Below are 27,205 nucleotides of genomic sequence, written 5' to 3'. Positions count from 1 at the left end.
AGGTTTACCAATGACAGCAGGAGAAGGGCAGACATTTAAATCCAGGTTAGTTTAATAAATCCAAACTTAACCACAAACAACTCTGCCATTCAATAAAACTCTTTGCTGCTTAAATATTTCCAGTAATAACCAAAAACCAAACCCATTGCCATCAAGTCGATAACTTATAATGACCCTATAGGAAAGAAATCCACAGGGTTTCCAAGGAGAGGCTGGTGGGTTTGAACTGCCAACATTTTGGTTAGCAGCCAAGCACCTACCCACTGAGTCACCAGGGCTCCATTTCCAGTAGTAGTGGTCCCAAAAATGCTAGGACAATGTGACTATGTGAGAATACCCTAAGTAGAAGGAGAAAATTAAACCAAACCCAATGTGGTCAAGTCAATTCCGATTCATGGCGAGCCCACATGTTACTGAGTAGAACTGTGCACCATAGGGTTTTCCTGGCTATAATCATTACAGAAGCAGAATGCCAGGCTTTTCTTCCACAGTGCCACAGGGTGGGTTCAAACCACCAACCTTTAGGTTAGTAGTTCAGCGTAATACGTTTGCGTCACCCAGGAACCTTAGAAGGTGAAGGATACATTAAGCCTAACAGGCAAATACTAAACATCAAGAGCTGACCATTCTCAATGTGGTGCCAGTGAAAGACCTCCAAGTCAACTCATGCCAGAGGGATTCCATATCCTTTCACTCTGTTTCTACTTCTCATTCCTTCTACATCAAATTCTTCAGCTTCAGCACACAAACTACACAGCACAGGTTACATCCATGATAAGCTGAATCTTCTGTAAACTAAATACATATTATGTATGTGTGTGCATATATATGTACATATGTGTGCATAACAAGTAATACACTATTGAAAAAGGACACAAAAGAAACTATATGTTTAACCACATGGTGCTTTATTATTTTTGACCTACAAAATGGCAAAAAGAAATTTGATATCGATGACATTAAATATTTTTCACATACAAAAATGGCAACTTTTATGATTTAAACCCTTAATATCACTGGTTAAGATCCAGTTTGCAGATGCAGTAGGATTCAGAAAGTGAGTCGATGGGCGTTCCACTTTGTATCCTTTTTATACTTTTTTTGGTTTTTAAGACACAGAAATACAGTCATTTATCGCTTAGTGTCCATGATACGTTCTGTGAAACAGGACATTATGTGATTTGGACATTGTGTGAACACCATATTGTATAAGGCAGTCCCTGGGCTATGAATGCCCAACCCACAGTTATGAACCAACCCCCCATAAAGCCTATTATATTAAAAATTCGAGGCACATAACAATGGTTCGTAATAATGGGCACTACTTTGTGACATGCATCAAAACATTATTATTATTATTATTATTACTGTATTATGATGTGAAAGATGTTTTACTGTATCTGGAAGTGTTTCTTTAATGTTTTTTATGCACAGATGGCACAATGGACATATATGTGGTCAGACATTGCCCCAACAGATGTTATGCAGCATGTGACTGTATATTACCTATTAAAACTGTTTTAAAGCTAGCAAGGGCCATTTAAGATGCATCAGTTGGTCCCAACCCACCTGGAGCAAGACACCAAAGACAAGGAAAATATTAGCCCAAGAGACAAAAAGGGCCACATAAACCAGACACTCCATCAGCCTGAGACCAGAAGAATTAGATGGTGCCTGGCTACCACCAATGACCACTCTGACAGGGAATGTAACAGGGAGTCTCTGATGGAGCAGGAGAAAAATGGGGTGCAGAACTCAAATTCTAGTAAAAAGACCAGACTTAATGGTCTGACTGAGACTGGAGGAACCCCGAAAGACATGGCCCCCAGGCTCTCTGTTAACCTGAAACTAAAACCATTCCCAGAACCAACTCTTCAGACAAAGGTTAGACTGGACTGTAAGACACATATGACATCCTTTGTGAGTGTGCTTCTGTTCAAGTAGATACATAAAACTAAAACGGGCAGCTCCCATCTGGAGGCAAGATAAAAAGGCAGGAAGGGACAGGAGCTGGTGGAATGAATGTGGAAAATCCAGGTGGAAAGAAGGACTGTGCTGTCACATTATAGGGAATGCAACTAGGGTCACATAAGAATGTGTGCATAAATTTTTGTATGAGAAAATAACTTGAGCTGTAAGCTTTCACTTAAAGCACAATAAAAAACAAATAAAATTATTTTTAGAGAAAAGAGAAGAAACTAACAGCAAAATCCAGTATTTTCAGGCAGCAACAAATTACTCAATGCACTCAATTTCCAAATGTATAACAGCTTGTTAAAGGAGATGCCTCAGATAGGTTCACCGTAACTTACCCAAGACAAGATGTCTGTTTATTTAGGTGAGTAGTTACATAAATCATGATAAAATATATTTGTAGTACTTAATACTATATCACTGAAATAAAATGAGGTGCTTCCCTCCCACCTCCCCCTCCTAAATGGCCCATTTTTGCTAAGCTGTATCACACCCCAGGTCCATAGTCATCTCTGGCTCTTCTTTCTCCTTCATCTCCTGTATCAAGACCACAACTCTAATTGCCTTAAAATAAAACTGGTCTTCAATTTTTTTTAATGGAAAAACTAAAAATTATTTCTGAAATAAATTAGACTAAGTGGCATAGTGATTAAGAGCTTGGCTGCTAACCATAAGGTCGGCAGTTCGAATCCACCACCAGCGGCTCCTTGGAAACCCTACGGGGCAGTTCTACTCTGTCCTATAGGGTCACTATGAATTGGAATTGACTCGACAGCAATGGGCTTGGTTTTTGGTTTTGGTAAGCCTACGCATTGTTTTCAATGCATAGGTTATCTGCGAAAGGATTCACAAGAAAACTGGCAATGTTGTTGACTCTGGAGAAGAAAAAACTATTCATGATATCACTTTTGTTTGGCATTTCTGGAGTCAGACTGCTTGGGTTCAACCCTGGCTTCATCACTTGCAACTATGAGACTCAGGTAAGTCACTGAACCTCTCTGAGCCTCAATTTCTACAACTATAAAATAGGGACAACAATACTACCTAGAGGATTGTTGAGATAACTGCATAGGTTTAATAAATGTTGATAAGAACAGTATCTGATCTATAATATGGTATTCTAAAACTGTTCACTATTACTCTCTGACGTTTGTACCACGTGCTTGCATTAAGTATAAAAAATTTAAAGAAAGAGTATACCTTAAGATAACAAACAGAGATTGAAATTACCACCATTTCTATTCTAACCCAAACACAGAAGCAAAATCATGACCATCATCAGGTTTTCAACCTGAAAAAACTATGCTGTTGATTTTAGAGAATATGAATAGATCCAAAATGCCAGCCTAAGAATTCATTTTAGCAGGCCTGAAGATCTTTTAATCCAAAGGTGGTACTGGACTCCTTCTAAATACTGCTCAGAAGACCCACAGGAATGCCATCGAAGGCAGAATTGAGCATTCAGATGGAGCCAGGCTGTACAGCTTGCCATACAGAGCTAATAAAAATGGACTACGGACAGCTCATGACAAATACAAGTAGAAATAGTCTCCATGGCTGATTCAATCTTGTATTGTTTTTCTTTCCCCCAACAGCTGGTACGGATTCAGTACGTAAAAACGAACTCGGCGAGGGTTTGTTTTGCTACATTAATTGCAGACTACACCTTTATGTCATGGTAATTTTTATCATGGTCCATAAGAGTCTTTTTTGTAATAGAAGTCACTTAGAACTGGCCACACTAAGATAACACCTTTCCCTTCAAGATTTCTCCTCACCCTCCTCGCTACCACAGAAAACGTTTCTAATCAGTCCTTCTTGACAGCCTTAAAAATTCTATTTCATTCAGGATAAACAATACTTTGGTTGGTTTGAAAAGATGTTTCTTAGACAGCTCTGCTACCTCCTACACTGCAAGAGTTTCAAAGAAGGCTATAAAGAGAGTGACAGCTGCTTGAATTCAAAACTAGAAATTAAAATAAAAGCTATTAGAAGTTAAGGGAAAAAACCCACACCACCAGGAGATAAGCTTTAAAGAATTTTTCTCTCTTCTATAAATTCTAGTTACCTGCCATGAACTTCTTTTCCCCACGGAAGCAGCTCTGTGTTTTTTAAGTTTTTTTTTTCCCTCCCCTAAGAAAAGGGGAAATTTTCATCCCACACAGAAGCATTTTTAAGATTACATAGGAAGTCACATAAGAAGTTGCCTTTTGCTTTGTCGCTAACATCAGGGAGGTGCCAGGGCAGGGGAGGAGGCTTCCATGATTTATGGGAACGTCACAACTCAATTACAGCCCTGAAATTTCTGGCTGCCTTTTCCAACCCATTGATCTCATCACTGTAAAAATGGGCTAAGAAATAATCTGTCTACATATACTGTCACTGATTCAAGCAGAGTCTTGGATTTAACTTCACGACACAGTAATTCCATATCAAGGAATCATAACGTTGCTCTAAGGAGATAGCCACAGGCCTCAGTACTCAGGAATTTATTATCCAAAGCCCACCCATTAAATGTCAGGCCAAAAAAAAAAAAAAAGAGATGAAAATCAAGGGAAGAAAGATTGCTGAGCTTAAGATGAAGTTCTTGTGCCCGGCTAATTATAGTTATATAATTCTGAGTCAAGCTCATCAGATAGGTCTGTGAGAAAATGTCAATAGCTATAGAATGTCACTGAAAATGCACACCAGCGATGGTGTTACAGTGGTTCTCCTCACACAGGAATGTCCTGATGAACTTCTGGGGAAAGCAGCATAGGTAGGATTCACCTACAAAAGTTTGTTTTCACAAAGAGGATTTCTAAAAGGGCTTTCTTGGGAAATGAGTTCCACATGGTTCATATAAAAAACTGAAACCCATTACCATTGAGTTGATTCCAACTCATGGTGCCTCCATGCCCAGGATTCCTCATTCATTCTTGTCCAGGTCTCGTCAGGCCACCCTGTCACTAACTGCTGTCTCAGACGCCCCCTTGGTAACCAGGCTGGCTGCCTCCTCGCCTCCATGCCTGCCCTTGCTCACTGCTACTGCCATGCCTTCATCCATGCTAGTCCTCTCATCTGAAACAGTTTTCCATCCACTTGCCAAATGGCTCAGCTCGATGTTTCTCCATGAAACCTTTGGTACCCACTGTAGCTCCAGAGTTCTCTTCCTCAGAGTGCTCACTGCCATCCACACTACTGGGAAGGAATTGCCATATTGCCTCGTGTTTCACTCTAGAGTGACACACAGACTGAGAATAAGAGCAGAAGCCATGTGTGGCATGCTAAGAAACGTTTAAAAGCTCTTTAATAGATTTGAGGTATAATTCTGATTTTAGTATTCAGTGCCATAAAAATCACTAATAAAGGACAGAGGCAGAAAAACTCGAAACTGCTACTGGCATTGCATATTCTCTGATTGAAAAAAGAAAGAAAGATCTACATTTAAAAAGGCCTTCCTGTGGCCTGCTTTCTACTCTTTTGCTTATGCCTCAAAATACAACCATATTCTTTTGACATACCTGAGATGGCTAATTTATATAATCCCCATTATTCTCATTGACATGTCTCATTTCAATGTTAGGTAGTCACTCAAATTTCTGTTTTGATATTACTTAGGGGAAAAGAACATCCATATTGTGACTTACTTGTCCTACTTTGATTTTAGAGACAGTTGCAGGTCAGGGCATGTCCCTACTCAGGACAGAAGGAAAATGAACATGCCTCCAGAAAACATCACGGTTTATCCACCTCCTCCTCCACAGTAGTGAGTATTGTCTTTTTTTTTTTTTTTTTTTGCTTATAAGGCTCTGCATTCCCCACCGTGGCATCTACCACATTGCAGGACTACAATAACAGATGTTCTGTAGTTAGCACATCCACGATTCAATGTGTAAGAGCCAGCACAACACTCCAGTAAGACCCACACTAAAATAATATTAAATCCTGCCAACTGGCTTTCAAGATGATTTTGTTTTCAGCTCGCTATAAATCACAATTTTTTAAGTTTCCTAAATAAATAAACTGTGCCCATTCCAAACAAAGGTGATCCAACAGAATGTGGAAATTATTGAATGATATCATTAATATAATGGAAACCCTGGTAGCAGAGTGATTTAGTGCTACAGCTGCTAACCAAAAGGTCAGCGGTTCATATCCACCAGGTGCTCCTTGGAAACTCTATGGGGCAGTTCTACTCTGTCCTGTAGGGTCACTATAAGTCAGAATCGACTCCACAGCAACAGGTAGGTTTTTTTTTATCATTAATATCACACATATGTAAAATTTTGCTAAAGATCATTCAAAATTGATTGCAGCAGTACACTGAAAAGGAACTGCCAGAAATTCAAGCTGGATTCAAAAGAGGACGTGGAACAAGGGATATCATTTCTGATGTCAGATGGATCTTGGCTAAAAGCAGAGAATACCAGAGGGATGTTTACCTGTGTTTCATTGACTATGCAAAGGCATTCGACTGTGTGGATCATAAAAAATTAAGGATAACATTATGAAGAATGGGAATATTAGAACACTTAATTGTGCTCATGAGAAACCTGTATACAGACCAAGAAGCAGTCGTTCAAACAGAATGAAGACAGAAGAAGGGGATATTGCATGGTTTAAAGTCAGGAAAGGTGTCACGGTTGTATCCTTTCACCATACCTATTTGATTTGTGGAAACCCTGGTGGCATAGTGGTCAAGAGCTATGGCTGCTAACCAAGAAGCTGGCAGTTTGAATCCACCAGGTGCTCCTTGGAAACCATATGGGGCAGTTCTACTCTGTCCTATAGGATCACTATGAGTCGAAATTGAGTCGACGGCAACAGGTTTGGGTTTTTTTGGATTCAATCTGTATGCTGAGCAAATAATCCAAGAACTTGGGCTTTATGAAGAATGTGGCTTCAGGATTGGAGGAAGACTCATTAACAACCTTCAATATGCAGGTGACACAAACTTGTTTGCCAAAAGTGAAGAGAATTTGAAGAACTTACTGATGAAGATCAAAGACTACAGCCTTCACTATGGATTGCATCACAACATAAAGAAATCAAAAACCCTCACAACTGGGCCAATAAGCAATACCATGATAAATGGAGGAAATACTGAAGTTGTCAAGAATTTCATTTTGCTTGGATCCACTTTCAACATCTATAGACGTACCAAAACCAAACCAAACCCATTGCCAAGGAGTCGATTCCAACTCATAGTGATCCTATAGGACAGAGTAGGACTGCCCCACAGCTTCCAAGAAGCACCTAGTAGATTCTAACTGTTGACCTTTTGGTTAGCAGCCATAGCATTTAACCACTATGTCACCGGGGTTTACACCTATAGGAGTTGCAGTCAAGAAATCAAATGACATATTGAATTGGGCAAATCTGCTGCAAAAACCTCTTTAAAGTATTAAAAAGAAAAACTATCGCTTTGGGGACTAAGATATGCCTGATCCAAGCCATGGTATTTTCAAATGCCTCACATGCATGCGAAAGCTGGACAATGAATAAGGAAAACTGAAGAATTGATGCCTTTGAACTACGCTGTTGGCAAAGAGTATTAGCTATGCCATGGACTGCCAGAAGAATGAACAAATGTGTCTTGGAAGAAGTACAGCCAGAATGCTCCTTAGAAGGGAGGATAGTGAGACTTCATCTCACATATTTGGATATGTTATCAGGAGGGGCCAGTCCCTGGAAAAGGACATCATACTTTGTAAAGTAGAGGGCCATCAAAAAAGAAGAAGACCCTCAATGAGATGGATTGACCCTGTAGCTGCAGCAATGGGCTCAAGTATAACGATTACAAGTATCGTGCAGGAGCTGGCAGGATTTGGTACATAGGGTCACTATGAGTCAGAACTGATTTGATGGCACCTAACAACAAGGATAGACTGGTTCTGGGGCAGGGCCAGTTGCCCATCTGTGAAAGCAGGGCATGAGGAAGACAAACATTTCGAAAGAAAGAAAGATGCAATCCAGAAGGAAAAGTTGGTGGCAAGTCCTGCTATTTAAGTCCTCCATATAACCTTCAGAATGTTGGAGAGACCCAGACACCTCCTGGAAAATTAGCAGCCAGTTCAGGGAAGGTTCAGGAGACCAGGCCCAACAACATATCATGTACAAAAGAAGACAGGCACAGAACATCTAGCTACCCAAAAAGATACAAACAAAAACTAGTCCCGTCAATGTCTAGTTCTGTTTAAACTAAGCCATCTCCCAAACCTTCTTTTAAAATGTTTCTTTTGTCTTGAATGAAAAATAACAAAGGTCATTTCATCTCGGATAGCATCATGAACTTGCCTGGTATTTGGGGGGATTACAGCAAAGACAACAGCCCCTCTTTATATAAGAGGTAGCAGGGATATATATTTGGAGCGGGCAGGATAAAAAACAAACATGTAATATACACTAAACTTTTTTAGAGTTAGTTTACTACTAGTTCTAAGGAAGTAAAAACTTAGAAGGATAACTTGAGAGTGGAATGAAAGCAAACCTTTGACTTCTAGTCTTGTTTTTACCACTTAGTAACCTACCTCACGTTTTGTGGCTCCATAAACGCTATTTCACAACAAGTAACTTTGACAAATCTACTTAACTGTGAAGTTCATGAGACTACTAAATGCTATATGAAAACGAACAGTATAGCTCTACAAAATAATAAAAAACAAGAATTTTAGTAAAGATTTAATATCTGCATTATTGTAAGAAATCTAACTAAATACTCTATCAATTTCTGCTCATATTAATTATCAATAAAGATTTCAAAGCAAGTAACTAGAATTTTAAAGTCATCTGCAAATAATAAGTTTAATCATATGTTACAAAAAACAATAATGAGCTATTTGTACACAGTATGGATAAATACGCCAATCCCAATTAAAACCTTCATTGAAGTAAAGACACAGCTTCTTTAGTTGAATGGTCATCCCTCAATTTGGGGTATGTGGAGGAATGGAGGAGCACTGAGTAAAACGATAAAAATCGTGTCCAACAGCAGAGGACTTATCTCCTATTGGATGCCAGCCTTTGGAATTCTCTGCTTCCAGGCAACTGAGTGGATTCTCATGGTTTGTTATTATCCTACAGCGGCTTATGCTAACAGGCTTGCTGATGCTTTGCTAATGGTTTTTTGATCTGCTTGATGTTCAGTTGAAACCAATTCTAAGTATTTTCCAGGGTTGGCTGTTTGATACATCACATAGTTTCATACTCAATTTGATGCAGAAGAAGAAATAACATACCACAAACCACTTCACTCAAATACCAAATCTGTAACCAAATCATATGGCTGAATAAAGTCTCCAGTCATGCTAGAACTTGGTTAAATCAGTTCCTTGAATCTTGGCAGATAGTCTATCTAATTTTTAAGCAAAAACTGTATGTTCTGGATTTTACTAAGTCACACTTAACTCACACTACAATGAGAAGATCAAAGGGTCAGGGAAACCTCTGCATTAAAGTTTTCTATCTCATTTGTATAACCTAGGAAAAATAATCAACCAAAATTGGCTCTAACGCATACCAAAATTAGATAAATATGGGAAAAACTCAACTACCCTCAATAAAAAAATACAAAAAAGATTAATCATTTTGAAATCTTCAAGTGAAGATGACAATTACATAAGATGATTCAGGCTACTGAAACAACATTTAAGTTCTAGCGACAAGAATATATCTTTTTATTTCATTTTTTGAGGAGGTAAAGTTTTCAATGTGCTAAGTGATAATCGGTAACAAGAATAGATTTTTAGTATCCTTTCACTATGTTTCCTTTCAAAAGGGTATTTACACCTCTTCATTTTATCTCTAATTTTGTTGTTAGGTGTCTTCAACTCAATTCCAACACGTAGCGACCCTATGTACAACAAAACAAAACACTGCCCAGTCCTGCACCATCTTCACAATTATTGTTATGCTTGAGCCCATTGTTACAACCACTGTGTCAATCCAACTCCTTGAGGGTGTTCCTCTTTTTCGATGACCCTCTACCAAGCATGATGTCTTTTTCCAGGGACTTGTCCCTCCTGATAACATGTTCAAAGCATGTGAGATGAAGTCTCACCATCCTTCCTTTTAAGGAACATTCTGGCTGTACTTCTTCTAAGACAGATTTGTTTGTTCTTCTGGCAGTCCCTGGTATATGCAATATTCTTCGCCAACATCATAATTCAAGGGCATCAATTCTTCCTTGGTCTTCCTTATTCACTGCCCAGGTTTCACATGCATATTAGGTGAAAACACAGTGGCTTGGGTCAGGCACACCTTAGTCTTCAAGGTGACATCTTTGCTTTTAACACTTTAGGAGACCTTTTGCAGAAGATTTGCCAAATGCAATGCGTCATTTGATCTCTTGACTGCTGTTTCCATGGGCGCTGATTGTGGATCCAAGTAAAATGAAATCCTTTGCAACTTCAATCTTTTCTCCATTAATCATAATGTTGCTTTATTGGTCCAGTTGTGAGGATTTTTGTTTTCTTTATGTTGAAGTGTAATTTACACTGAAGGCTGTGGTCTTTGATCTTCATCAATAAATGATTCAAGTCCTTTTCACTTTCAGCAAGCAAGGTTGTGTCATCTGCATATCGCAGGTTGTTGACGAGTCTTCCTCCAATTCTGATGCCACGTTCATCTTCATACAGTTCAGCTTCTTAGATTATATGCTCAACATACACATAGAATAAGTATGATGAAAGGATACAACCCTGATACACACCTTTCCTGATTTTAAACCACACAGTATCCCCGTGTTCTTTTCAAACGACTGCCTCTTAGTCTATGTACAGGTTCCTCATGAGCACAATTAAGTGTTCTGGAATTTCCATTCTTCGCAATGTTATCCATAATTTGTTATGATCCACAAAGTCAAACGTCTTTGAATTGTAAATAAAGCACAGGTAAACATCATTCTGGTATTCTCTGCTCTCAGCCAAGATCCATCTGGTATCAGCAATGATATCCCTTATACTACGTCCTCTTCTGAATCTGGCTTGAACTTCTGGCAGTTCCCTGTTGATGTACTGCTGCAACCGCTTTTGAATGATCTTCAGCAAAATTTTACTTATGTGTCATTTTAATGATATTGCTCAGTTATTTCCACATTCTGTTTGACCACCTTTCTTTGGAATGGGTACAAATATGGATCTATTCAGATGACTGGCCAAATAGCTGTCTTCCAAATTTCTTGGCATAGACAAATAAGCACTTCCAGCACTACATCCATTTGTTGAAACATCTCAATAGTTATTCTGCCAGTTCCTGGAGGCTTTTTTTTTTTTTTTTGGCCAACGTCTTCAGTGCAACTTGGACCTCTTCCTTCAGTATCATCGGCTCTTGATCATATACTACCTTCTGAAATGGTTGAACATGGACCAATCCTTTTTACTACAGTGACTCTGTAATAGTCCTTCCATCTTCTTTTGATGCTTCCACAGTGCGACAGACAGACAGACATATGGTCACCAGTTTTTTTTAGAATACACAAAATACAAAAGTGTATGACAAAACATTGTTCTCTATGAAATGATTCTTTCTACACAATTTAAGTTTCTTTAAAGCTTAGCTGGGGAAAATGGGCAGGGGGAGATAATAGTTTTTATTGCTTTATCTTACAACCTCTAACATGAAATAAAATCAGTCTATGACCAAACTCGTGGAGTTTCCTGATTCTGACAGCTGTCCAAATAAAATCCAAAGCTGCAATCAAGAAGGATTAACGTAAAGTCATAAAGTACTTTGTAAAATACAAAATACAGAAGAAAATATCAATAATGAACTTGGAAACAGACTAAAGGAGTTGAATATTTGACAATATTTTCCCTTAAAATCAAATAATTTTTAAGAATTATTATATCACCTAAAAATTAGGGAACCCATGACTGTACACCATCTTGAATATTTACATGAAAGATATGCTGAAGACCATTATCATAACTTCTTGTCCACTCATAATCACTTAACAATCCAATCATCAAAAGATTAATATAATACATAAACTAGATGTTGTGAGTCAATTCCTAAAAACGCCAAAAAAGTAGAAGTGGTCCTAAGACAAGATTGCCTCTTTGGTCACTTTCTTTATGAAATATAGTGAATGCAGTCTTCCTTAAGGAACAATTAGCCAGTTTAGGTATTATTCTGTCTTCCTGGTTTCTTTTTCTCCTCCTGCTTTCCAGCATTTGCTTATTTCACTATTTATTAACACTTCCACTAGAGGACAAGTGAGATATACAAGAAGGTGCAATTCAAGCCAGTCAGTTTTACTCCTTATTAGCAACTCTACTGAGAGAGAGTCAAAGTGAGGAAAAAAAAAGAATAAAAAAGTTAGCTGGGATCAGGAGTTGAAACTAATGTCTAAAATAAAGCTCTGAAATTATAGGTTGATTTTAAACGAAGCTCTGAAATTATAGGTTGATGCATGCCCTTGCTCTGGAAAATAAGGATCTGACTGTAAAGCTAATACTTGTATCATATGTATCTAGGTCTTTAGCTATTTAAAAGACTACTACAAGGCCTTAGTTCCCCAGTGTTATTGCAGGAGGCATTCTGGGTCCTCCAAGTCAGCTGGGTTGAAGATAGTTGTTACCTGCCTTGTTATTGCTCTTTGATGTTTATTATCTGGATATATGATTATGTCGCTGCCTGTTGTGAAGGCACTGTATTTGTTTCCCTCCTCATCCCCTTTCTCCCTTTGATGATCATCTCACATTTTCAAACCAATATATAATTATGGTGGCTCAAAAGAATAATAAAAGAATTTTATTTATATATGTATATATATATATACATATATATAAATATATATATTTTTTAAGTAGGAAAAGAAGGAGTAGCAAGAAAAATGAAGAGTAATTTCAAAATTCAAGAAATGTCCTCAGTTGAGTTGAAGCCCTATAACAAAGCAGTCACAGTTTCAGACATGCATTCTGAACGTGCAGCATTTGATACCAGCATCATTTCACCCTTCACACCAATAACTACAAGGTTACAAGTCAGCAATCAGTGGCCTCTGTGTGGCTCACGGCCTTATTTTGTATGGATCAATGTTTAACGTTCAGATTTCTAAGCACTTAAAAACTGGGCAGTGGAACAATAGTGAAACCATGCTGCCACATGGCAACAATTAGCCGGGACATGGTAGCTTGGATGGGATGGGAGAGCTTCCAGTTGCCAGAGTCTCTGCAGCTCAGTTCGTTCATCTTGACCCTGGCAGGTCAACTTGCAGTCCCTGCTGTATGACTAAGTGGTCTGCCTCGTGAGAAGGTCAGAAACGCAGGGAAAGAAAGGTGCAGCACCACGAACTCCAGGGCAATGGTGAACTGTGCCTTTAATCACAATGTATTTAACATTAGACTTTATCAGCTCCTCTCATAAAAGATCTGCTTTAATTTTAGTTCCTCTTCCATTTGTCTCAGGGTTATGTAACCTCACAGGAGGTCACACAAGTCTCCAAAAAAAGAAATTTAAGCTGTCTTTTAAAAATAAAAAAAGAACCATGCATAACAGAGACAAACACAAAACTGAAACTTGCATTTTCTCCCTGACAAGAAAGCTTTACTCTCCCTGTTAATCTCCAAAATTATAATTTTAAAGGAAAAAGAAATTAAAACCAAAGAATGGAAAACTGTGGCTTGCCCTGAGGACATGATACGCCATATTCTCAACATGCTGTCAAGCTGAAAAATATAATTAACATCTTACCATCTTCCAAGTCAAGACAAAGATTATATACAGCCACGGGTCTCTTATTCCTCTGTCCTGGCCTCTTCGATTGCCTTGGCGGAGCATTTGGGGGTGATGTTGACAATGAGGTTGGCTCAGGGAATGTGGCATCAGGCAGGGTCCTAAAAATCTGCAATCAAAGCAAAAAGGACATTAATTGTTTTCCATGAACACAAACCGGTGTATTCCAACAGTAAATCATCACGAACAACATTTGATTTGGATTACATTCAAGACAGGCTGGAGTCAAAAATCCATTCCTTCACATTTTGGGTATAGGTAATACACCTTTTATCTATTTTTTTAACAGAAAACTTCAAAATAAAATTTCTGATTAAAATCAAGTATAAGCATCATCACATATATTTCAAATAAATTCATTCCAAAACTGAACAAGTATCATTATCATTACCAGGTATAGACAATACCATAACTTTTCATCTCCAAAGGAAGTAGTCACAATAAAAATGTTAAAACCAAACATTCCATTAAATTTCATTTGTTATTGTTGTTGTTAGGTGCTGTCGAATTTGGTTCTGACTTATAGCGACCATGTACAACAGAACAAAACACTGTTCAGTCCTTTGCCATCCTCACAATCATTGCTATGTTTGAGCCCATTGTTCCAGGCACCATGTCAATTCATCTCTTTGAGCATCTTCCTCTTTTTCAAGGACCCTCTACTTTACTAAGCATGATGTGCTTCTCCAGGGACTGATCTCCCCAATAATATGTCCAACTCATTAACTCATTGCCATCGAGTCGATTCTGACTCATACATGTTATATTTATGCCAAAATGCTGGCCTCAATTTTTTTCAAACTACATAAACAGAAATATACGGCTGCAAATATTTCTTACACTTGTAAAAATAACTTGTTCTTAGGAAATCACCTTTTGGATTCCCGTCTACATTTTTCACAAAATGTTTTCATAGAATGGAAAGGGAAAAAAAAAAACCAAATAGCCAAAGCAATACTGAAGTAAAAGAACAAAGCAAGAGGCCACACACTCCGTGATACCAAAACATACTGTATAGCCACTGTAATCAAAAGGGCCTGGTACTGGTTCAACGATAGACACATAGACCAGTGGAACAGAACTGAGAACTCAGAACTAAACCCAAATGTCTATGGACAACTGATATTTGACAAGGGATCAAAGTCCATCCAGTAGGGCAGAGAAAGTTTATTTAATACATGGTGCTGGCAAAACTTGATATCCACCTGCAGATAATTGAAACAGGACCCATACTTCTCACCAGACACAAAAAGTAACTCAAAATGGCAGAAAGACCTACACATCAAACCTAAAACCTTAAAATTCGTGGAAGAGAACATAGGGAGAAAGCTACAGGACCCAATCTTTTTCAAAAATAGAATAACAAGGATTACAACAAATGCATGAATAGAAGAAAACAAAACAGATAAATGGGATCTCAGAAAAAAGTATAAACTTCTGCTCATCAAAAGATATTATCAAGTCAAAAGAGTAAAGAGAACCTATAGACTGGGAAAATTTTTCAGAAAAGACATAACAGTTAAGGGTCTAATCTCCAAAATTCACAGAACACTTCAACAACTCAACAACAAAAAGACAAAGAACCCAGTTATAAAATGGGCAAAGGACATGAAAAGAACCTTCACCAACGAAGACGTCCAAGCAGCCAGTAAACACATGAAAAGATGCTCATGATCATGAGCTATTAAAAAACTATTACACAGATGCAAATCAAAACTACAGTGAGATACCATCTCACTCCTAATAAAATGGCACTGATTTAAAAAACAACAAATGTTGGCAAGGATGTGGGGAGATTGGAACCCTTATTCATTGCTGGTGGGAATGTAAAATGGTATCACCACTATGGAAAACAGTTTGGCACTTCTTGAAAAAAACTAGAAATAGAGCCATCTCACGATCCAGCAATTCTGCTCCTAAAAAAATACCCTAGAGATCTAAAACTACTGACACAACCAGATATATGCACTCCTAAGTTCATTGCAGCTTTATTCACAATAGCAAAACAATGGAAACAACTGAAGTACCCATCCACAGATGAATGGATAAGCAAACTGTGGTACGTACACACAATGGAATGCTATGCAACCATAAAGAACAATAATGAGTGGGCAAAACATATTATAATATGAATGGACCTGAAGGGGATAATGCTAAGTGAAATAAGTCAAGCACGTAAGGACAAGTATTGTATGATCCTCTCTTATAAGAAGACAAACCAAAAAACCCACTGCCGAGTCGATTCCTACTCATAGCCACCCTATAGGACAGAGTAGAACTGCTCCTTAGAGTTTCCAAGAAGGACCTGGCGGATTTGAACTGCCAACCTTTTGGTTAGCAGCTGTAGCATTTAACCAGTATGCCACCAGGGTTTCCATAGGAAGACAAGACTAGATAAATATAGAGAGACCAATGTTCACTGGTGGTTACCAGGGAGAAGGGGTAGGAGTGAGTATGCTTTAGAACTTACAGAGTTGTTATTTTTGGTGATGGACATGTGGCTCTGAGTGCGGAAGTAGTGAGTACAGAACAACCATAGTAAAGACGAGTATTTGAGCACAAATAGAAGGATACAGTCACAATTAAAGAGAATGTTGACAAATTGTGATAAATGTAACTAATGTCAATGAATTGTTTATCTAGAAATTTGTAAAAAAAAAAAAATTCATTCGGGGACATACAATTGTGCAACAACAGTAATAATAACTGAAAAATAGTGTTTGATTATGTACATATATAAGAATGCACCAGTATGTACAGGAAGGCATATAAGAATAACTGTAGGCATATGTATATACATGTTTATGTGTGCTGCATATATTTTCAAGTATAAAATAAAGCACATAGGGGGCATAGTTATGGATACTTCGTAGATACAACCTGAGTTTGAGGGCTTAGAACCATAGTCTCGTAGGACAACTCAGTCAATTGGCATAATATAGTCCATAAAGACAATGTTCTACATCCTAGTTTGGTGAGTAGCATCTGGGGTCTTAAAAGCTTGTGAGTGGCCACCTAAGATACAACTGTTGATCTCTACTCATCTGCAACAAAAGAGAAAGAAGGAAACCAAAGACTCAAAAAAGAAACTAGTCTATAGAACCAAGAGTCTACACAAACAACTACATCACCTACTTTGAGACCACAAGAACTAGATGGTACCCGGCTACCACTACCGACCATTCTAACCAGCGACCCAATAGATGGTCCCGGAGAGAATGAGAGAAAAGCATAGAACAAAACTCAAACTGCTTTTTTAAAAAAAAAAAAAAAAAAGCCAGACTTACTGAACTGGTAGAGGCTAGAGGAACCCCCCTCCCCCCAGACTATCGCCTTGAGATAATCTTTAAACTTGGAATTCACACCACGCCCAGAGGCCACCTTTCAGCCAAATGACAGATTGTTCCATAAAATAAATAATATCACCTGTGAGTACTGTGCTTCTCAAGATAATTGTCTTGATGAAACCAAATGGTTAATATTTACCCTAAACCAAAGATGAGGAGGCAGGGGGAGAGAGGAGAGAAGGAAGCTAGATTAATGGAAACAGAACGACCAAAATGGAAATAATGGGAATGCTGATACATTGTGAAGAATCTAATCAATGTCACTGAATGATATGTATAGAAATTGTTAAAAGAGAACTTAATTTCTTGTGTAAACTTTCACCAAAAACACAAAATATTTTTAAAAATGTTTTTTGTAGATTTTATCGATTCATTTAATACCCTCCAACTAACTGGTCTTTATAATTTCCTCTCCGCTTATGAAACAGAGAATATTAGCACCTTGATTTATCTACCATGTCATTTATGTGCCGGTATAGTAACATTTATTAGAATGTACTGCTTCTTTGCTTAGCAATTTTTTCTTTTGAGAAAAGCAATCTGTGCCATGCAGGGAAGCATATTACATAGAGGTGATTTATAACAGACCTTCCAGAGCCGCCAAGACCTGAGTTCAGAGGTTTCCTGTCACCCACAACACTGGAGACCCTTCGGTCTTCAATGAGGCTGCAAAATAAGATGTCTAGAGATAACAGACAGTGCATCTTCAGAAGGCTGACCTTCTTCAGCTGGCAGCCAGAAATGGGGAGCAAGGCAGCTAGCTTTAAACAAAGCATAAATGTAAAGCTCACGATAAAAGGCACTGCGTGGAAGTCCCACTGTTGTAACAAAATTATCTAGACATTCAAATAGAAACAGGCACTCATCCGCGTCTATGAGTAACGGTATCATTTACATACGTGTATTACATTTAATAATCCGACAATCATACTGGAGTTTTAATTGCACAGTCAAAAGTTCTCACCTAAAAATGATTATATACTAATAAAAATAAACATTTCCAACAGGGCATTTGCTTTATAGTACCATACTGCCCCCTCATGTATAAATGGAATAAAAAACGATTTAAATTACTGTGGACAAATATTTGCTAGTGAAAATTTAATTTAGTGCTCCAACTGGTAACCTGCAAACACCATATTTCCACAGATTCTCTGTTCCAATAGGGCATTCGGGCAAATAGCAAACTACTTATCTGCCTTAAAAGTCCTCCGCTGCCTAGACTATTGTCCACAGCTGGATTTACTGCCGTCTGTCATTATTCAGATTTAAGCAGTTTGTGGTGGGGAAGACAGGAGAGAAGTGAAGTTGAGAAGAGTATGATAACTGGCAGAGAGGAAAAGATGTGACAATATAATTCCAAGGAAGAAAAAAGCACCTGCGACCAACGTTTGGAATACCTCCCTCACTCACCTGTTTTATTTCGTTTACTTAATTTTATTTTTAATGAAAATATACACTTCAAAACACGCTCCTATTTAACAATTTCTACACATATTGTCCACCAATAGTCTGTCATTTTTTGTGGTACTGTGGCGGCTTGCACGTCGCTTTGATTGAAAAGCCATAGGATTTTTGATCGCCTTATATGCACATAAAAGCTGGACAATGAATAAGGAGGACCAAAGAAGAATTGATGCCTTTGAACTATGGTGTTGGTGAAGACTACTGAATGTACCATGGCCTGCCAGAAGAACTCCCTGGAAGCAAACATGGTGAGACTTCATTTCACATACTTTGGATATGTTAGGAGGAGGAACGAGTCCCTGGAGAAAGACATCTTCCTTGGTAAAGTAGACAGTCAGCGAAAAAGAGCAAGACCTCAACAAGATGGGTTGACACAGTGGCTGCAATAAAGGGCTCAAACATAGCAACGATTGTGAAGATGGGGCAGGACTGGGCAGTGTTTTGTTCTGTTGTACACAGGGTCACTATGAGTTGGAATTGACTAAACGGCATCTAAAAACAACAACACATATTTTTCATTGATACTGCTTACATTCTTCACATTGTGTCAATATTCTCGTTATTTCTGCTCTAGTTGTTTCATCCCCATTAATTTAGACTCACTGACCCCTAAATTTTTCATCTATGCTTTAGAGTTACTGTTGTGTCTCATCGAAACAATTTTATTTTTTAAAGCACAATACTTAAGAATGACGTTTTCAGCTGTTTCATTTGTTTGTTTAAAGATGACTTCAGGGTTTGAAGAGCATTCCAGGGCAACTGTCTTGAGGAATCCTCCAGGCTCAGTGGATCCAGTGTGATTTGCCTGTGTCTGGTCCTTACATACAGTAAATACCTTTGGGATGTTAATATACAGAACCACTACGTCCAAAGTCTAAATAATTTAATGGAAAAGTTATATTCCAAAAACTGACACTAGATAGATGATAACCTCCCCAAGAGACCTTCCTGGTAGATCAGTGCCAACGGGAATGGTGGAAATGCTGACAATTTGTTCCATCACCTTCCCCTCCACCCCGAAGGACATCCCAGACTACAAGCCAGACTACAGAGCAAAGCAGGTCAAGGACGTGTGACTCTGGTGCTCCCAGAGGGACTGACCTGATCCCTTTCCACCACCTTGGTTCAAATCCCAGATTGTCAAATTTACATCAGAATATTTGGGACCAGGTTCTGGGCTTTGGTTTCTGTTTGGTTTGGTTTGGTTCACATTTTAAAGCTTCCCAGGTGATTCTTTCTTGTAGCCAAGGCTGAAAAACACTGATTTAGACAATCATTCCCAGCATTCTGCACTTGCCTTGGATGGACCAAAGTCAAAATCAAAACGCAGGAAAAGTAATTTCAGAAGAATTGGCACTGGACATAGGCCATCAACCCTTCCTTTCCAAATCCTAATTAGGTGTAACATGTTTCAAAGATTCAAAGTACCAACCACTCCCTCAAGAAGCTCTAAGTTGTATTAACGTTTCAGAGAGCTAAACTACCATTCAGATAAGTTGTTGTTGTTCTTGTTGTTAGCTGCCATGAAGTTGCCCCAGACTTATGGCAGTCCCATGCACAAGTGATCTAAACACTGCTGGGTCCTACACCATCCCATGATTGGTTGTGGATCAGACCCTTGTGATCCACAGGCTTTTCATTGGCTGGTTATCACCAGGCCTTTCTTCCTACTATGTCTTAGTCTGGAAGCTCTGCTGAAACTTGTTCGGCATCACAGCAACACACAAACCTCCACTGACAGGTGGTGGCTACGCATGAGGTGCATTGGCTAGGAATCAAACCTGGGTCTCCTGCATGGAAAGCAAAAATTCTACCTCTGAACCACCATCGCTCCCATGTTCCACATAAGGACAGGCACCAAATCACTGATGCTAACTCAAGAAAGCACTTTCCTATTTTTTAAGGCTTTTCAGCTACGGAAGCTGAGACGTATTTCTTAAACTGTGTTTCTCATTTTCTTATCTGTATAATAAGGGCCATAATACCTATATCTCAAGTTATTACAGGGATTAAATGAGACGTTTATAAAGTGTTTTGGACAGTGCTCGGCAGACACTAACCAGAAATAAATGGTAGCTACTGCTATTTGTTGTATGATTATATACAGTAAATAATGATAATAAAAACAAAATCAGATCTTTACTACTCTGCTCAAACACTGTTTTAAAAAGGCATTAACTTCATAAAGCCCTGAACATCCCCAAAATTTCAGTGCTGGGAGGAAAGCTAGTCTTTAAGTGTTTTGTAAAAGTTAGAGGAAAGCAACAACAGATGGAGCACTTTTTCAATTCCCAAGAATCAAACCTATAATCAAACAATTACTTTGTGCATTAAGTTCTACACTTTCGTACCAGAAATTTAGATAGATGGTCCTTTTTATTTCATTTAGTACATCTAACACTTAATAATATGCTTTCTCCTCAGCACTTGAATATTCTCGAAAACCTGCGAGGGAAGTATTGCTCCTGCCATTTTACAACTGAGGAAAGCTCAGGGCTAAAGTGATCATCCCAAGGCTCCACCGTCTGAAAAGGGTAGAGGTGGCAGCTCCACCGTCCTCTCTGCGGCTCAAAAGCCCCTGCTGCCAGAATATCAACACAGTAGTTTCTAAAACAAACAGAACTTAATTCTTAGGAGGAAAAAAAATCACCAACTAGTACTGTCCCGTACCTGCTCAGAAAAGTGAAACTAGAGAATATCTATATAAACGCATCACCATTGTTTCAAGAATGTATTACCTTTTTTAATGCATTTACCTAGTGTTCCAAAGCCCTAACTTCAGTTCTAAATTTTTTGTTTTTATTTTAAGCTACAAAGCTCTGCTCTCATGGATTTCTCTGAAACGCCAGAAATGATTTAACGGGGTATTCTGGAAAAAAAAAAAAAAAAATTTTTTTTTTTTTTTTTTTTTCTTTTTAGATCTAGAAGAAGAAATAGTAGAGCTTACTTTAGAATTCTGACCCTTTTTTTTTTTTTGGCAATCTGATTCTAGAAGCAAAAATTAAGCCTATCTTGCCCTACATTTCCAAGATGTGTGTCGAGATCTCTAAATATGACATTGGTTTTTCACCGAGTGGACATAAATTCCTCTATCACCCAGGTCTCCTAAAATTGTTTCCCTCCCCTAACTTCCCCAACTTCACCTCATGTTCCCTTTGTTCAAGGGAAGATAAACTCATCCTAAGCAATACTGAGCATCAAGAGATCAAGTCTACCCAAAACTCATTTTTTCCAGATAAAAGATTTCTTCACCGCGCCTATGTATTTGCAACACAAGAAAAGCTCAAATTAGACAATTTAATGACAAAAACAAAGCTCCACATGAAGCGTGTCAGGTAAGTAAGAGCTATTCAGGTCTCCTAAGAGCGCCAGTACAAACAGAAGTCTGGCACTGCTGTGCCAGTCAGATTCCTCAGGCTCAACAAAATGGATGTTTATACCCAGGGGATCTGGCCACAGGAATAAATACCTCCCCAAGTTGTTCTCGCTTTGCCACCAGAGGCCACAAGTGCAGATGATGGGGCCACTTCTGCCAGAAATACTTTGCAGATAATAGGAAATAAGGGTAGTCTCTGAAAATCTGGCTTTAGCACCCAAGTCAAACTTACAGCCTTGATTCAGTTGAACTAATACATACAACGATTAAAGGAAATTAGGGGAGAATGAGGTAATTCTTCCTTAAAAAGATGTGTCTACACAAGAGTTTACTGATATTTACTGGGATAGGAGGATTATCAATGTCTGTATACTCCTATCATCTTGATTCAGTGGAAGAATTCTCACCTTCCATACAAGAGACCCAGGTTCAATTCTCGACCAATGTACCTCATGTACTGCCACCACCCAGCTATCAGTGGAGGCCTCCGTGCCTCCATTGATGTTGAATAGGTTTCAGGGAGCTTCCAGACTAAGATGGACTAGGAAAAAAGGTCTGGTGATCTATTTCCAAAAATCAATCAATAAAAACCCTGTGGATCACAATGGTTCCATCCGCAACCAATCATGGGGGTGACACAGGACCTGGCAACATTTCTTTCCATTGTGCTGCTGTGAGTTGGGGGTGGGGGGGTGACTTGACGGCAGCTAACAACATCATTATCTTGAATAATAATACTATTAATATTGATAATATTAATAGCATTTACAACTATTGGTTGATTGCAATATGGCTAACATTATGCTAAGTCCTTGACCTACAAGGATTTGAACCCGGGGTTCCTGCCTCCAATGTGCACGTCTTGGTCCCATGTTCCAGTACCTCTAATACTACCCAGTCGTGTTAAGCCCGATCCCCATTACATCCTCTCTGGTGACACCATACCTCACATCACTATGTCTATCCATAGGCAGACAAGGAAACCAGAAGACAGCTGGAAATCAGTGCATACTCCCCTCACTATACTTTCAACCAGAAAGGAAGAGCAGACAAAAATTTTCAATCCTCTTATAAAACGGCATAATTACAAAATGGCCAAACATCACTTTCAATTTCTGAGGCTATAGAGTGTTTATACATACACTCATCATCTTGGGGTTGTATTACACTGAGTTTCCTCCAAGGTAATCTGAACTTCCATCTACAGCATAAATTCAGGTTTTAGCTACAGTGTGAGCTGTACACAGAGATCTCTGAAAACCTTCCCCAGCTATCTGTCCTGGAATTCGCACTACTCCGTAACTATACATGGGTCTTTTACAGAAAACTTAATTAGAATTGATAATAGGGACTGACAGTGAAAAACCAGTTGGGTGCAGGCTTGATGCTGGAAATATTCTAATGTTTCATGTTTGTTCTGGTTCATTACATTTCAAAATCTCAAAGCTGGACAGTATCCTAGTTATCACTTAGGCCAATCCCTTCATTTCACAGTTGAGCAAATGGAGGCCTCTGTGGTTAAAGATTTGCTCATATTCTTACCACTAGTTAGTGGCAGAGCCAGCCTGACTCCCAGACCAAGGCCTCGATGCCAACTGCTATTTCCCATCTTGCTGGCTTTGATCCCTTCTCTCTATCAGAGTGCTTTTTATGCATCCCCTTTTCTGGGGAGATTTTGCTCAACACTTGAAATCCTCAGAGTACTGTGACATGCATTATCTAAAATATGCCTGAACACACAGGTCTGTGAGGCTGAGATTCGAGCATGTTACAGGCTCTTGTTCAGAGGCATGCTGCTGCCCACTGGTACGAGGCCCTTCCCATTATGTCACAGGAGACAGAGGGAGCAGCCAGGCAGAAAGGGTGGGAAGAAGGTAACAGAAGACATTCCCATCCTGATGGTCATCCCACAGGCTCGGGTCCTGTGTGCCTGGCTTAGCAAGAGATTCTAGAATATCAATTTCAATGTTGGTTTACAACTCAAAACAAAAATGAAGTTTCATAAAAAGTGTACTGTCTGAAATTTATAAAATTGGTATAGTTCCTGTTTTCCTTTTTCTTTCTAAATTTTTAGCATTAATTTCTGGAGACATTTTTAGAACTCTTTCCCAGGCCCCATGGGGTATGCCATACTGATTTCCGTAGCACTCTACATACTAAATAGCATAACACGTGGCTTTGGTTTTACCTCAGGGATTTCAGTAAATGACAACTTTTACCAATTTGACTTTATGACGTAGAAGATACTCTAAAATTACTTAGACCAAACCACGGGCAGCTTTAATGGTGTTGATCGTGAATACAACACTGGAGCCCTGCTTGTTCTGGTGTCCAACAGAAAGAATAATAATAATCAGTAATTTTGACAATAAGCTGGAAACCAAATGGCATTAAAGACATTTCAAATGCTTACTAAATAACTTTCCCTCCAGGCTACAAAAGGTGAATCCTTCCCGACTAAAGAGCAAAGCTACATTGTTCTTATATTCATGGTGTGAACATATATTCCCAATTACAAAACGCTGTGTTCTGGTTTGTAAACCTTTGAAAAAACATTCCAGGTGCAGTTTTATCAATTTGCACCTGCAAACATTTGGGAAACGCAGCATACACTTTCTAAAGTCAGAAGAAAACACTTCCCAAACACAGCTGTAACTCTGACTTTCACAGCCCATGTGTCTACAAATATTCTTCACTGAGCAAAATGCCAATGCCTAGTGGGAATGTTACTTTCAATCACTGCGTCCTTCGCTCACATACAAACAAAAAGTTCAGATTTTAGCATTAAAGGCCTAGAATAACAGTAAAAAAATATATAAATAATCTATGTCAACTATAAGGCACATTTGTTTGTTTTCACTCTTCATACTCCTCCTTCTTCTAAAGTTCCTTGTCACCCTGTTTCTCTCTGGGACTTAAGACTCCCTTAGAAATCCCTTGGTCTTAACAGCAACACTGATGATCATTTTGGTCCTCAAAGGCCTGGGGCTGTACGAGAGGTGAAGCCCCCCACCCCGGGTTAGCAAGAGCCATGACTGAAAGCAGGATCCGTCTTCCCTCAGGTTTTTAATATCTAGAGCTAGAGATCCTATTTAAAATTCAGATTCTGATTCAGCAGTTCTGCTGTGGGGTCCAATATCCTTTATTTCTAACAAATTCCCAGTTAATGCCAATGTGTTGGTCTAGGGGCCACACTTAAGAGTCCCAATGTATTAGATAACAATATTGTGTGTCAGTGTGAAATTTCCTGAATTCGATAATGATATCTTTGTTTATAGGAGACACAAGCTGATGTATTTAGTAATGGTCATGACGTTTGCAACTTACAATTATAGCAATGATAATTTCATATACATAACGAGAGAGATCAAATGTGATAAAATGTTAACTGCTGAACCTAGGGAAAAGTAAAGGATATAAAAATGTTTATTGTATTATTGTTGCAACTTTTCTATTGTTGTTAGGTGCCATGGAGTCAGTTCCCACTCATAGTGACCCCATATACAACAGAACGAGACACTGCCAGGTTCCGCACCATTTTCACAATCGTTATGCTTAAGCACCTTGTTGCCGCCACTGTGTCAATCCATCTTCTTGACCGTCTTCCTCTTTTTCACTGACCCTCTTCTTTACCAAGCATGACGTCCTTTTCCAGGGACTGATTCCTTCTGATAATAGGTCCAAAGTATGTGAAACGTAGTCTCGCTATCCTTGCTTCTAAGGAGTATTCTGGTTGTACTTCTTCCAAGACAGATTTGTTCATTCTTTTGGCAGTCCATAGTATAGTCAATCTTATTTTCCAACACTACAATTCAAAGGCATCAATTCTTTCTTGATCTTCCTTATTCATTGTCCAACTTTCGCATGCCTGTGAGGTGGCTGAAAACACCATGGCTTGGGTCAGGCACACCTCAGCCTTCAAGGTGACGGCTTTACTTTTGACACTTTAAGAGACCTTTTGCTGCAGATCTGCCCAATGTGATGCATATTTTGATTTCTTGACTGCTGCTTCCATGGGTGTTGGCTGTGGATCCAAGTAAAATGAAATCCTTGACAACTTCAATCTTTTCTCCATTTATTATGATGTTGCTTATTGGTCCAGTTGTGAGGATTTTTGTTTTCTTTATGTTGAGGTGTAATCCATACCAAGGGCTGTGGTCTTTGATCTTCATTAGTAAGTGCTTCAAGTCCTCTTCACTTTCTGCAAGGAAAGTGTCATCTGCATATCTCAGGTTGTTAATGAGTCTTCCTTCAGTCCTGATGCCCTGTTCTTATATTGAGTAGGAAAAATAGGTATGGTAAAAGATAAAACACTGATGCACACCTTTCCTGACTTTAAACCACGCAGTATCCCTTTGTTCTGTTCAAATGACTGCCTCTTGATCTACGTACAGGTTCCTCATGAGCACAATTAAGTGTTCTGGAATTCCCGTTCTTTGCAATGTTATCCATAATGTGTCATGATCCACACAGTCGAATGCCTTTGCATAGTCAATAAAACACAGGTAAACATCTTTCTGGTATTCTCTGCTTTCAGCAGGATCCATCTGACACCAGCAATGATATCCCTGGTTCCACATCCTTTTCTGAATCCAGCTTGAATTTCTGACAGTTCCTTGTCAGTATACTGCCGCAATCACTTTTGAATGATCTTTACCAAAATTTTATTTGTGTGTGATATTAATGATATTGTGCAATAATTTCTGTATTCAGCGGGATCACTTTTCTTGGGAACAGGCATAAATATGAATCTCTTCCAGTTGGTTGGTTGGTTGGTAAAAAATATATACTAGTTCATTAAAAATAACCAACTCATTACATATGAATGTAAATAATATTTTTCTTAAAAAAAAAAAAAAGTCTGACGAACCAAAAATAATTTAACGAGAAGTATAGCACTATTTTATATTTTACAAATCTCTTCAATGTCGGATGTAACAGAGGACAGCTGGATTCTCATATCTGCTTCGCATTCAGTCTCTTGCAATGTCATATTTCATATTACCTATGGAAAACATCCTCCACACTTTTAAAAGAATGACAGTAGAAAAGGCAATTATCATAAAAATAGTTTTGTTCCCTCACACACCCATGAAAAGATTCCAGGGAATCCCAAGTCCACACTTTGTGAACTCCTGTCTTAGATACTCATATAAATTTGATTAACAAGATTAGAACAATCATATCCATTAATATACACAAAGGTTTCTCAACCTTGGCACTACTGACACTGTGGACCAGATAATTCTTTGCTGTGGGGGGGCTGTCCTGTGCATTGTGGGATATTTAGCAGCATCCCTGGCCTCTAGCCACTAGATGCCAG

The 27,205-nt window shown here is 38.7% G+C and overlaps 1 protein-coding gene across 5 annotated transcripts in view; it reads right to left on the bottom strand.

Moving 5' to 3' along the window:
- Nucleotides 1–27,205, bottom strand: part of ARHGAP10 (Rho GTPase activating protein 10) — a 366,346-nt gene that overhangs the window by 58,901 nt on the left and 280,240 nt on the right. For all 5 annotated transcript variants that reach the window (XM_023557138.2, XM_003417542.4, XM_023557137.2 and 2 more), the window contains one exon: nucleotides 13,651–13,801. In XM_023557138.2, the coding sequence (XP_023412906.1) occupies nucleotides 13,651–13,801 (151 nt within the window). The remainder of the gene's footprint in view (nucleotides 1–13,650; nucleotides 13,802–27,205) is intronic.

The sequence above is a fragment of the Loxodonta africana genome, chromosome 13 (genome assembly GCF_030014295.1).
Source record: "Loxodonta africana isolate mLoxAfr1 chromosome 13, mLoxAfr1.hap2, whole genome shotgun sequence".
Classification (NCBI taxonomy): Eukaryota; Metazoa; Chordata; class Mammalia; order Proboscidea; family Elephantidae; genus Loxodonta; species Loxodonta africana.
This window is presented reverse-complemented; position numbering and strand designations above follow the sequence as displayed.